This window comes from Perca fluviatilis, chromosome 6 (assembly GCF_010015445.1).
Source record: "Perca fluviatilis chromosome 6, GENO_Pfluv_1.0, whole genome shotgun sequence".
Lineage (NCBI taxonomy): Eukaryota > Metazoa > Chordata > Actinopteri > Perciformes > Percidae > Perca > Perca fluviatilis.
Genome location: NC_053117.1, coordinates 6,023,915 through 6,038,488, shown reverse-complemented (window position 1 = coordinate 6,038,488; position 14,574 = coordinate 6,023,915). Strand labels below are relative to the sequence as shown.

The 14,574-nt window shown below is 41.9% G+C and overlaps 1 protein-coding gene across 2 annotated transcripts in view; it reads right to left on the bottom strand.

Annotated features, from left to right (window-relative positions):
• Window positions 1-14,574, bottom strand: part of gnb1l (guanine nucleotide binding protein (G protein), beta polypeptide 1-like) — a 31,147-nt gene that overhangs the window by 3,176 nt on the left and 13,397 nt on the right. For both annotated transcript variants that reach the window (XM_039804197.1, XM_039804198.1), the window contains exons 5-6: window positions 13,084-13,176; window positions 6,062-6,277 (exon numbers count right to left, since the gene is read on the bottom strand). In XM_039804197.1, the coding sequence (XP_039660131.1) occupies window positions 6,062-6,277; window positions 13,084-13,176 (309 nt within the window). The remainder of the gene's footprint in view (window positions 1-6,061; window positions 6,278-13,083; window positions 13,177-14,574) is intronic.

Below are 14,574 nucleotides of genomic sequence, written 5' to 3'. Positions count from 1 at the left end.
GGGTCAAATGTAAGCAGCAAGTGGCTAATGATGTAGCAATGGTCATTCAGCAGGGCAGGCTGGCGAATTGTTTTGACTTTCTACAGTCTGAGAAAGTAGATCGTGAGTGGTGGTGAGAAAAAGAAATGGGGAATGGTGCTTGTGTGCAGCTATGCTGGTTCCTAGGCTGCCAGTGAGCAGTGTTTACTCTGGGATGTCATGTGGCCGCGGTGCTGGACAGTAACAGTGCTGAAACGATTAGTTGATTAATTAATTAAGTGGATCACCAGCAATTTTGTAAAGTGAATTGATTGTTTCAAGTCATTTATCAACGGTTCTGCTGCTTTATTCGGTTTCATATCATTCATAATAAATGGACTAGCTTTTAGATCACCTAGAAAATTGGAAATTGGAAAATTTCTGACATTTTATAGACTAATTCATGAATGAATCGCATAATTAATCAACTGATGAAATCAATCATAAAAATACATTTTAGTTTTAGTAGTTCTGGTTATATGCAGCTGCTGACAATGTCTTGATTAACACTGCAGCACAAGAAATCCAGTTTGTTTAGGGTATAGTATAATGGCATTCAAGTTAGAACGATGAGACGATCAATTAGCTGACTGACAGAAAAGAAGAGCAATTTTAAATGATTAACCATTTTCATAGTTTTCTAAAAGAAATAGTTTGACATTTTGGACACAGCCAGGCTACCTGTTTCCCTGTTCTCAGTCTTCGTGCTAAGCTAAGCTAACTGGCTGCTTCATATTTACCATTTGGACATCAGAGGGACAACAACAAACTCGGCGTGAATGCAAATAGACGTATTTCCTATTTTGGACTGTCGGTGAGACAAAACAAGCAATCTGAAGTCCCAAGACAATGATTTTATAGACTAAAGCAGATTAATGGATATGAAAATGAGTTGCAGCCCATGAATACATTACTTCTCAATGTTAGGATAACTCTTCTTTGTTCTTAAAAAAAGGAAATAGTCTAAATTGCGCTGTCACTTTAATTCCATGTTCTCCAGCAGCAGCATTGTTGTTCTTGCCGTCGGGCCACACCGCTGCTGAATGAATACCAAGAAAAGCGCTGCAGACTTAAGCGCTGCCATTAACCAGGCCTACATCTCTAATGAAATCCATTGGCTCTAACCGGGGAGTCTTGGCTCGTTTTATTTGACACCCCATTTGTCTTATCCTTGCTTCCTTACTATCTCATCATAGACAGAATCCGTCTATGGGCTTCATCATTTTTTTTTGTTTTAACACTACACCCACACAAAAACACGCACGCACGCACGCACACACACGCTGTCTAAACGCCAGCTTACTCAGCTGTCAGGAGGCTACCAGCTCTGCTCAGCAGCTGGGCCCACAACACTTTTTGTTGCCTACGACAGATCCAACACAAACTCACACTTCGGGATCCTCTTTTGTAGCATCTCAACGACAGAGGAGATGTTCAAAAGGAGCGTCCACTTGGCAGGTCTCACTCAAGCCCCGCTCCACTTTTACCCCGTCGCTCCCCCTCAGTCTTGGCACGGATCTTGGCGTTCACGCTCATCTACTGAAACGTCCCATCATCGCTCACTCACTCGAGCCTAGCAGCTGGGAGGCTTTTCCGCAGGTATTTCTGACACACCCTGTCCCTGAATCACACTCGGCAGCGGGGAGATTACAGCCTTTTGTCACCTTGCCTGTCAGAGCTTGGCCCCGGCTGACAGGAGATGGACGCGTCAAACAGGCGAGCCGTCCCATTCAGAAAAGAGACAAGAGAGAGGTGGGGGGGCGGGTGCTCAAAAAAAAAAAAAAAAGAGAGCCATCATTTTTTATGACAGCAACTCATACATACTGTACATCAGTCCAACAGCAGACTGAGGTTGGGCCTGGTATGACCTGAATCATACGTCAGGTCATTTTAGGATTGGCTGATGGACGCAAGAAGTCACAGAAGACCCCGTGTAAGAGGCTACTGAGTGGATATGTATGTGAGACATAGTAGTGAAGATGAGGGTCAGGAGTTCCACCTGTGGAGAACTGTCATCAGCCTCAGAAAGAGCTTGCTGTCAGCCACGCTTGATTTACACTAACGCTAATCTTCCTCTGTCTATACCTGCTTCCTCTTTCTCCAGTCCGCGGCCTCGGCCTTTTTTCTTTCTCCTGGAGGAACAAGTCACTGCACTTGTCAATACATTTGAGTGGACGCCTAAATATATGTCCATCTGGCTTAACAGCTTGTAAACCCTAACACCCACACCCTCATAATCTCACCCCGGCACATTCCCAAAAATGTACGCTAGTAGGAAAAGTAGGAAAAAGAAAAAAAAAAAAAAAAAAGTCTGATGGTGATGCCTCATTTCTATGAAAGGATATCAGCCTAGCCAGGTCAAAGAGCAGATAAAGGCCTCTGGGAGCCATGTGTAATACATTAACCTCCATTCCAGAGGCTATCTGTCTGGGCTTGATAAGCTCACTTCACAGCCCTTCGGCTTCACTAAATCATAACTGCACTGTGTTGTGTCACATTCAGTTTCCCCCGACATTTCACAAAAAGCATCTATCTTCCCTGCCGGCCAGTTCCACTACATCCAAAAAGGTATCGCAGGGGTAATTTGCGGGAAGTGGGATGCTGTGGCACTTACAGCCTCCTCAGCCTTTATTGCAGCCTCCCACTGTGAACTACTGTTCCCTTTACTGCAGATGTGTTTTTTGTTTGGTTAAGGGGCCTCCGAGGTTTTGATATTTTTATTACCTCTCACGGGTCGTCCGTCAGGACCCAGGGCCCGGGTCCGCCACCCGGCAGGTCCTCCCCCGCCCCCTTGCTGCTGCCACACAAAAATACTTTTGTGGGAAGAACTGAGGATAGCTGTCTGGACGTCACACTGAGCTGCACTTCGGGATAATTTAAAAGCCCCTGTTGGATCTTTTCCCTCTCCTTGTGCATTTTTCCTGTCATCCTCATCCTGGATTCCATGCTGAATCAATATTTTGTTGCTTGAGCAAAATAAACCAAATAACCACTCTCCTCCTGTTTTTGGTATATTGAATCAAATCCTTCGTAGTGTTTTTCTAGACACATTTTCGGGGTGAAAAAAATAAATAAAAAATGGGGCTTTGCAAATATTTCTAATTCGAGCATTCATTTGTAAAAAGCCTAGGAAAGAATAATACTCCTTCACTGTGCAGGAGTGTACTATATCAGCCTCAGGTTCCTTTCTGTTCAGATTCATGGGGGTTGGCTGCAGAATGGGAGCATTCCCTTTTGCTTATGAAATCAAGAGAAAATATAGCTTCAAATGAGGCGTTAAGTCTCTGAAGCATTGGCTGTTATGTAAAATGAATTATGGTACAAAGCTGATGTGTCTCTTTTGGTGTGGCAATAGATGCTCTGGCAGGGGCTGTAGTGCATAGTTTTTTATTTTTGCATGCCTGCACGCGTGTGTGTATACTTTTAAAAGGTAAGTATGCATTTCAATAATATCCCAGTCAAGAGGAATCTTGTATTAATTGTTTTTTAACTTGCTAAATGAAAGTATACCGAAATGTTCCTATTTTGTGACGTGTTTTCTTAAAATCCAAAACTATAAATATTAAATGTGTGACCATGTGTCAGTGTGTATGCGTGTGGGTGGTTTGAGTCTGGAGTGACAGCCCCCAGCCCGGCCCTTGGCCCCTGGCCCTGCCAACGCTGTGTAACCAGCAGCTGATTTATGGCCCCCGGAGCCCTACTGAGCCTCTTCCTCTTCGGCCCATGATGTTTTCCAAGAGAGCCTAGAGAGAGGCAACTCTCCTCTCTGCCCATCTCCACCATTAAGATTTTATAATATTTCATGGCATTAAGCTGACTCTCTTGTGCAACAATTAGTCAGCAGGTAGGAAGTTGAGGACGTTAGCCAGGGACACTTCAGTAGGCCGATTATCCAACCAGGGGCATTTGTACCCCAGAAGGTACTTCTGCAGTTGCCTAGGCTACCTAGAAAGATTGTAGAATAACCACAATAACTACTACTACCATATTTAAAAAAATTAAACGTTTTGTCAACAGTTACACCTGAACACTACATGCTGCGATCGACAATGCAAGAAAAGTAGCTAGGAAGCATGCAGAGAGAGTTTAAACAGTTAGCTAAATGCAATGGATAAACTGTTGAAATAGTAAGATAATAGTAATGGATAAATGGTTGAAATAGTTAGCTTAAAGGAATGGATGAACACTTAACTAGTTAGCTAAAAGTAATAGCTTAATGGTTGAAATAGTTAGCTTAAAGTAATGGGTAAACACTTAAATAGTTAGCTAAAAGTAATAGCTTAATGGTTGAAATAGTTAGCTTAAAGTAATGGATAAATAATTAAATAGTTTGCTAAAAGTAATAGCTTAATGGTTGAAATAGTTAGCTTAAAGTAATGGATAAACACTTAAATAGTTAGCTAAAAGCAATGCACAAATGGTTTAAATTGTTAGCTAAAAATAATGGTTAAAGTGCCCATATTATGAAAAAATCACTTTTTCTGGGATTTGGGGTGTTCTTTTGTGTCTCTGGTGCTTCCACACACATACAAACTTTGAAAAAAATCCATCCATGCTGTTTTGAGTGAGATACAGTTTCTGAATGTGTCCTGCTTTCAGTCTCCTAGTGAGCTGTTCAAAATCGGCTCGGACTGTGACGTCACAGTCCGAAATGAGCTGGCTAACCACAACCGTTAGCTCGTTAGCATGCTAACGCTAATGCTAACGCTAGCATGCTACGTTGTTCTCAATAGCAAAGCACTGCTACAACACACACAAGTTCACCATAATCTACAAAAGAACTACTTACATGTGTGCCCTCATTTAGAAGTCTCCCAGCTAATCCTGCCTTGTAACTGACCAAAGTTACTGTCTCTAGAGTTAGCTAGCTGACATGATCTACATCTGAGCTACTGAGCATGTGCGAGTGCAATCAAAGATAGTACAGAAGAAGAAGATGAAAAGAGGTCTCACTCTGTAGCTAAAACAGAAACCAGGTGAAAAGAGGATCTGCAGAAGTGAGAGAGAGCTGTGCAGTACAACAAAAATATGGTGTTTTTTGAAAATTAAACCATGTAAACCTATTCTGGTACAATCTAAAAATACAGTTATGAACCTGAAAATGAGCATAATATGGGCGCTTTAAATAGTTAAAATTGTTAGCAAAAGTAATGGATAAATGGTTGAAATAGTAAGCTAAACGTAATGGATAAACAGTTAAAACGTTAGCTAAAAGTAATGGATAAATGGTTGAAATTGTAAGCTAAAAATAAAGCACAAATGGTTTAAATGTCCAGCTCTAGCCACTCCACAGCAGTAGTAGTCTACGAAAGCAAAGTTGATCAAGCTGGCCGAAACATTGATATGTCAATTGCATGCAAAATCTATTGTAACAATATCCACTAAATACTGGGCTTCCAACATTTAGTACATATTACTTTGTATTGACAGCTGTCATAATTAATTGTGTAAAACACCAGTTTTAAATCACAATGGGTGGTGTGGATGAAGGGGTACATTAGGTTCATCTGAAAGGGCTGTGGGGGTTCATCAGACAAAAATTTGGGAACCACTGGACTAGACAACACTACTATCCTCTCTAAGCTGGTCTTCATAGACTGTATAATATTAATGGACAGAGCATGTGTGACGTCACCCATTCGTTTTGGGAGATCTGCTATGAGTCGTCGAGTTTGCCGTTACGGGTACAGCCATCCTGGTTGCGGATGTGACGATTTTAGACAAGAGGGAGGAGTGAGGGAGGAGCTGCTTACACTCTACGTTACGTTACACACTTTCACTGGCAATCACATCATAGCCACACCCTAAAACAACCCCTGCTTCATTGCAGATTTTAAAATCAACGAGACCATAATAAAAAAAATGAACATCATTCTGTCTTGCAGCGATTGAGACCATAAACTCATTATGAACATGTTTACTGAGGTAATAAATCAAGTGAGAAGTGGGTCACTTTCTCATAGACTTCTACAGAAACCAACCTCCTTTTGCAACCACAAGTGTCGCCTTAATATTATACAGTCTATGCCTGTCCTCTGCTGACCTGCAGGTTGTTCTGTCTGTCCAGCATCCAGGGGGAGAGTTTCTTCTCAGAGGAGCCAGATATGCCCCTCAGACGGTTGGTGTCAAAGGTCAGGCACATGACGGGCTCAGGGTGGGCTTTGGCTTGGCTCAGCTTGGACCTCTGGGTTACGTCCCACAGCAACAGGGAACCGTCCTCGTATCCAGCCAGCAGGAGAGGTCCGGGACCCGAGTCTGGCTGGAAGTGAGGGAGGATGATAAGAGAAAGGAGAAGGGACAGCAAGAAGTGAAGAGAGAACAGGGAGTAATATGAGGTAGGGCTGGGCAAGATATCAATATTAAATCGATATCAATATATGAGGCTAGATATTGTCTTACATTTTGGATATCGTAAAATCGCAATGACTCTTGTCTTTTCCTGGTTTTAAAGGCTGCATTACAGTAAAGTATCTGATCTATTATTTGCCTTTACTCACTTTGACGTTCTATCCACATTACGGAGGATTATTTATCAAAACTTATTTTGTGAAAGCACCAATAGTCAGCCATACAATATCGATATTGATGTATTTGGTGATACTTGATTCTCTCCGTATCGCCCAGCTGTAGCGTGAGGTAAGATGTGAGATGAGAGGGGTGTAGTTAAAAACCACAGAAACCGCTGCGTGGTGCCGGAAGCTGAGCGGAGCAGAGGTTATCACTCTGGAAGCTCCCGCTGACACTCGGAAAGAAGCAGTGCGCTCCATTCATCAGCCTGCTGCTCTCTTTCCAGCACTCCATTACACCACTCCTCACTTTGCTCCTCATCTATATTACTGAGCCACAGGCCTCGCTGCTGCCACCGAGATATGTATGTATGTATGTATGTATGTATGTATGTATGTATGTATGCGTACACACACACAGACACACAGACACACAGACACACACACACACAGACACACACACACACACACACACACACACACACACACACACACACACACACACACACACACACACACACACACACACACACACACACACGTGATTATTTAGTTGTTTTTCAAAATGTGCATTGTTTTGGTATATTTTATCTGTACCTATATTTTGTTATCTTTATTTTTAAAAGTATGCTCTACTTTTTGGTTATACATAATCTCATAATGATATAGTACCTTTTACATTATAATGCTTAAATTTGTTATATTGTTACATTTGCATTGTCCATTTTTTAAACTATATTTCATCCGGTTGAAATGTAAAACACATGGAATATTTTAAGTGTTATTTGAACAAATATAACCTAAATAAATAAAATACTTGTTACTGAGGCACAGCATTAAGGCTGCAACTAACCATTATTTTAATTATCGATTAATATAGAAATCATTTTCTTTCAATTATTTTAATTTCCAAGATTGCTTCTTGTGTCCCCACACTCAATTTAATTCAATTCAATTCAATTTTATTTATAGTATCAAATCATAACATAAGTTATCTCGAGACACTTTACAGATAGAGTAGGTCTAGACCACACTCTAAAATTTACAATCATATGAAACAGAAAAGCATCGGAGAAGCTGGAAGTGGAGAAGGTTTGGCGTTTTAGCTTGATAAATTACTTAATAGATGAATTAAAATGCACTCATTGTCTGTTGATCGCCTAATCAACTAATTGTTTCAGGTCTACACACCTTTTGTATGCCCTCATGTACAAAGAAAAAAAACAAAAAACAAAACCACTAGTCTTGCTCAGGACGCAATTTTTACAACTGGTGAAACCATCAGAGAAAATCTTTCAAATCACAAGAAATGAAATGAAACCAGGTGCACAAATCAGACCTCAGACTCAAAATCCCAAACACACAACTCTGTTAAATATAGATTGAGCATCCTGTCCTAAGCACAAAGTGTAGTTAAATGTACAGTATATAAAATGACATTGCCTTCCCACTGTTGGGAGTCGCAGATTGTAAATCACTTCTGTGAACGAGGAACATTAAAAGGTGAACTGATAAAAACTGTGGGCTTCATATATCTTTGCATAGCGCAGGGAAGAAAGGAAGGCCCGAAGGAGAGAGAGAAGGGAAGGAGGAGGAATGGACAAAGAGAAGGAGAGAGGGACAACTGATGAGATCTAACCTCTATCCCGAAATCCCACAATTCTTCTGTGTACGTGTATGTAGACAGTAGTGAAAGTATCATAGCTCTTGCTACCTAGAAGAACACACCCCTTCACATCCACATATCCAAACAATGATTTAAACTTTTCCAAGCTTAAATGACTTCACACTGGCCTGTTGAACCACACAATACATTTCAAATGGCCTATAAACACACAGCACCGATACACACTTTGTCCTGACTCATGCCCTTGCTTTAGAATACTATCAGGCCCCCAGCAAAAGCACAGTGCCCTGCAGAAGCCAGGAGGGAAAGAAATGCTTTCCATATGTGCGAGGGGGTCATGTCTGCAATTTTTTCATCCATCTTCAAGTCCTCTTCTCACTTAACGCTCTATATTTCTCTTCTTCCAGCTTTAAACAAATTATAGACAGAGTCATGTATTCCTTCCAAACACATCAGCGAGGACGAACACTAAGGGATTATGAAAACAAATAAAAACAAGTGAAAATCAGTGGCCCCTGCTTGCCGGCAGGGCCCGGGCTAAGCGTTCCAGGCTTGGGGCCCACCGTTTCACTTAAGTGTAGGACCTCCTTGATTGATGATGTCATGGGTCGGAGGTCGGGGAACCCTGGGTAGACACCTAATTCATTATATCCTCCACAGGCCTTTCTACAAGAGGGCTCTCTGCTGGAGTGGGGCTGGGGCTCTGGGAGGAGATTCATCACCACAGAACAGCTGGATGGAAGCCGACTGAAGAGGCAAGAGAGCAATGAAAACGGGTCGTCTCTAGAACGGCAACTAGTTGGGCCTCAAACTTGTTAATAGTCCTGCAATCCTATGCCGCATGGAGTGCATAAAAGTGTAATCTATGTGTGTACATAATGTGTTAAATTTGATTTTGAACAATTACAGGCCAGGTCACTGTTATTTTATCCTGTAAACATCATTATTATCTCCGCCAAGATGGTTATGTTTCCAGTTCGGTTTGTTGGCTAACTGGTTGGTTGGTTTGTCTTTTTGTAAGTAGGATTCAAGAAAAACTACAGGCCCAATTTTCATGAAACTTGGTGGAAGGATGTATCATGGGCCAAGGACGAAAACATTACATTTTGGATCGGATATGAATTACGGGATGGATACATGAACTGTTTTTCACTGTCGTTAACATTGTGACATAGGGCATGGCCTTGGCGGAGGTCTGCACTATGCCTTTCTAGTTAACAATGCAACCATTTTAAGGCTGTGGGCTGAAAGCCCTATTTCCAGTCTGTCGATCACTCAGGCAGTTAGTTCAGACCACCATGGTCCAGTTAGGTCATCAAGATCCAGGGGCTTTTACCAAATAAGGTTTTGTTATTTTCCTTCCTTCTCTCTTCTTCTTCTTCTTCTATAACAATCCCAGTTAGTGTAGAGGTTTACAGTAAAATCCCCCTGCTGCTAAGGCAACAAAAAATACAAAGATGTAACCTATGGAGGCACTAAAACATCCTCTAACAAATAGGGACAACATAAATATAATTGCTGAACCATTAAATCTAAATTAGCTTTAGTTTCCAGCTCAAGAAAATGTCACTGCACACACAGACTTTGACTCCATACCAAGGAAACTAAGAATTATTTGCATTATCGTTTAATTTGCAGATTATTTCTCGATTCATCCATTACTATGGTTTTGAGTATGATGTCACTTCCTGTCTTTGTTCTATACATTTCCTGTTTGTATCTCACTTTTGGTTAGTTGCCCTGAAGAAGGCCTGTGTGCCGCAACGCGTTGGAGCGTATTTTATTACCTTTTTGCTATGCATTAGTCAATAATCAATAAAGGCTTTTTAGTATTTTCTTCAACAGGAGTTCCTTGGTTTTCATGCTGTTCTGATACTATTGGATTTGCCCTGCACCAAAGAGCCCCTTGTTAGACTTTTTTTTTTTAAACCACCACCAAAACAATTTAACTTTTGTCTATGGTCTATAAAATGTCACACCATCTTTTTACACACTAACAATCACGTGTCACCATCGTATTTTTCTAAATACATGACCACTGAAAATTGTCAAAAATGCAGCTGTAAACGTACACTTTGGTTAAATCCTTACGTCACTTATGTTTTGCATTCCAACATTTATTTTCTTAAAGTTTCTTAAAGTCATCAACCCTTAATATGAGTACTCAAACGGTTACAGTAGCCTTTGATTCGTTTAGAGCACCGTTTTGAAAATTATAACGTTGATGTATATAGCCCGTTCTGTATTTGCACAAAAAGCAGAAATGTCAACAGTAAAGGCCTCCACAAATACAGTACATGCTGGTCAAATCCTAGTCTCCAAGCTAGCTAGCCAACTGCCATGTGTTCCTCTGTGGCATTATTTATTAGTTGATGTGTGCTGTGCTATTTTGTGTAAATTTATCATATCGTTGTGTCGTATTGGATGCGTCGTTTTATTCCATTTCTAGGGTGCCTTTTAAACAGCTGGCCAGGAACAACAGCTAAATATTAGCCATTTATGCCAATTGTGGTTCATTTTACAGATTTTCCACTGCTGATCAATGAGTGCAGTGCCTGCCAAATAAACTAACAAAGTGGCCAGGTTGGATCGGTGGGTGGAGCAGGCGCACATGTACTGGGAGGTTTATGCCTCGACGCGGAAGTCCGGGATTCGGGTCCGACCTGTGACGATTTTCTGCATGTCTTCCCCCTCTCTCTCCCCTTTCTCACTTAGCTGTCCTGTCAGGTTCAAGGCGGAAAAAGCCCCAAAAAATAATCTTTAAAAAAAAAAAAACAAAAAACTAATACAACAAAAAAATGAATAAATAAAATCTAAATGTAATTACAGAGAAATATGTGGCGGACGTATCCTGAATTTATTGTATATTCCACAAACACTTCTATGCAATTTCCTTTTGTGGTAAGCCATGAATAACCAAGAGACCAACAGCTTGTTTGCTGCTGTGGCCACCACAGGCCTCAGGCAGGCACCGCTTCAACATAAGGAGCCAATCGTTTCCTCCGGTTTTTGTCCCGGTCCGCCATGATGTCATGGCCACGAGGCAGCAAGGTGATGAGCTGAGAGTGATGGATATCTGTATAGGAACATTTCCTTTTCCCCGCCAGCCTCTGTTCACATTAAAAGCCTTGCACATCATACATCAATACCGCCCCCTGGCCAAGCCCTGCACACTCCAAACCCACATGTGGAGGTACTTTCTTCCACCACGTTTTCCGTATTGTTCACAGCCAGATTCAGAGAGATCAGATAGGAAAGCTCTGTCACCTCATAGACATACAGCCCAGCATATGAACTAAGGGCCGAGTGGGATTTTGCTGAAAGGAGAAAGTGCAGTTTAACACTGCATTTAATCTTTTTCCAGAAACTCCAGCAGAGAAGGGCTTAAAGGCTGACAATAAATCTGTTGGTGAGTCCGCCCTGGAAATAATGGAGGATAATCACTTCTCGACGGTGGGAAGAGAAGAGGGGAGGGATGGTGAGAGGGAAGACAGAGAGAGGAGATAATTGTTAGTGGCTTCTTCCCGGTGTGTGGGTGATGGAGAGAGACAGGGTGGAGAGAGAGGACGACGGTGTCGGCTGTTGCCTCCTGTTGTGTGAGGTTAAGGAAACGTGGGTAGCATATGAGCATTTGATGGGAAAGACAAGATAGGCATTTTTTCTTATGACTGACTGACACTCTTTAACACACACACACACACACACACACACACACACACACACACACACACACACACACACACACACACACACACACACACACACACACACACACACACACACACACACACACACACACACACACAGTCTCTTCCCACTGCTTGGACCCTGTCGAGTCGCTCAGTCAGTGTAACAGATGAACATGCCTCGGCCTTGAAAGGAATCGGCCCGATATCATTTAGAATCACCTGGGCCCTTCGGCTTTGAAGTCAGACAGCTGCCTGTTCCGTATTACAATGATATTATATAATTTATAATGATATAATTGATCATTATGTTTCCTGGCACTCAACGCTGAACCAGCATTGCTTCATAAATCAGATGATGAAAGGTGGGCGTAACAGTGAAATCAAAAGAGGAAAAGAAAAACACAATGTCAGCATGCACTGTGAGATTCAAACGTGTCTACAAGTCTCTTAGATAATTTCACAAACACAATACCACCTTTATGGCTTTTGTAGTAATTAAAATAACCCTCATTTGTATTACAGGCACACAGAACTGAATGCGCACGGGGCAGCAAGTCGCCTCACTCTGGCTTTAGGTTGATAAGCTTTGATTTCTGCTGCCTGTAAACTGTACAGCCCATCCGATGTATTCAAATCATTCACAGTCTTGCATAAGTCTAAAACCCCACTCTGTCGCCCAAAGCCCCAAACCCAAAGAGTTAATAATTAACCAGGAAAATAATTACAGGGTCTCCTTAATGGCTGGAAAATAAAACCTTTCGACAGCATTTACAAAACAGAAAGCAACGTTTCTGCTGGGTTCAGATTGGATGTACAGCTGCAGGCTGATATATGGCTGTGAACCCACGGCCCTTCCAAACGCTCTAATTACAGTGTTGGGACTCACTGCCAGCTGAGAAGAAACGCTTGGAAAAATGGCCCGGGTTGAGTTGTTGGGCTGTAAATCATGTGCCACGTCTCCCATGTGCATATTTGTTGGCTTTTCTATTATTGGGTATTGTTATGGGCTGCTGGCCAATCAGGATAAAGCAGGTAAGTATAGGTAAAAGTACCTTCTATTTCCCCTTTTGTTTTAAAACAGAAGAGAATCTGCTGCTTCCGCGAATGGCTGCCAAGGTGAAGTCGTTGAACTTCAGATGTAGTTATAAAAGGGACAAATTGCAACTTTTTAGGGGGGGTGAGTTAAAAACACTGCAACAATTTCTGTAAAAATGACACTCGAGATGGCTGCCTGGTTGCTTACCTGCCACAGTTTGATACACATGACCATCCCCAGCTTAGCGTCTGGTACCAGAGTGCAGACTGGGCTCTTACTGGGTAGCTCAACAATCTTGATCTGCAGAGAACACATGACAATTAAAAACTTTAAACTCACTACAGAAAGCTGACCTGTTCACCTCCATATTCTACAGCCACGCCAGCAGATCTGTGAGGCCGCACTCGGACACAGCGGTGCTTTGAGCTACATGCTAACATGTTCCCAATGACACTGCTAACGTGCTGATGTTTACCATGTTTGCTATCTTAGAATAGCGTGTTAGCATGCTAACATTACAGAAGAACTCTCCCAATTTTCAATCAAAGTCTGTTTATATTGCCTGCATAATGTGAAACATTTTGTTTAAAGCTTTTTGTGACATCCCCTGAGTGAGCGCCGGTTAGGGCTAAAGACTACAAGTTTGAAAAGAACAATTCTGGCTGTTTGGAGTTAGAGAAAAGTGAGCCTACCAGACTTCTGTAGCCCATCAGCACGCTAAACTGCTTTGCACAGCTTTCATTTAGGTAAATTGTATAGTGCTTATACTCTCTGGTGGTTTCGTTTTGTTTCGTCTAAAGCCATCTGTGATCAGACCTTTCGAAATCTATCCAATACGTCCTGATGCATTTTTGCTTTAATTCATCCACTTTCATTATGTTTGTATTTTCATTTGTTCTAATGTTTTCATTATTGAGAGCCAGTTACAGTTACACACAAGCCAGCTGCCAAGTCATGATTTGTTTGTCTTCTGAATCCAAATAAAGCCGGAACCTGATTCATTGTGGTTCAGGACTTCCGCAGATCAGAGTGCCTCCACATAGCGGTACTGTACCATCCATCAGTGCGGAGCAGCCGCCCCGCTGTCTATAATAAATCCTGCTAAAGCCCGACCCCGTGACCTGAATGGTGTTTTCCTGCACACATTGGCACTGATTCTGATCAAATACCCCACCTAATGAAGCCAATAAATTTGTATGTGTGTGTGTGTGTAGCCACATCACAACCAAAACTCATTCCTTCGAACTTCCTCCGTGCTGATGATCCGCATATTCATCCTCATTAGGCCTCAAATTAAACAACCCTTTAAGGGAGCGATCTGTATTTTAGCGCTAGGCCACATCTGTCCTGCATGTTTACCTCTGCGTGCCTGACAAAGAGGGCCTTTAAGGACTTCTCTGTGCCTCAGGTGATCACTGTTCTTGTGTGGCATCACTCTGCCCATAAATAAAACACCCACACTATTAATTAATGTTTCTGCCGTGGCAGCAATCTGCTGGCAGGAATCTCTCTGTGAGGAGTAAACAGTAAAACCACCTGAAAAAGGAAGCTCTTATGCCATTTCTTTGTTACATACCTAAATATTAACCTACCTGCGTATTGCACTAAATCACACCATTGTGTATGTTTTGAGGCAAGTGCCTATGTACGGTTTCTTTGAGGGAATTCATTTACGTGGGCGTTTTATTTGCGAATTAC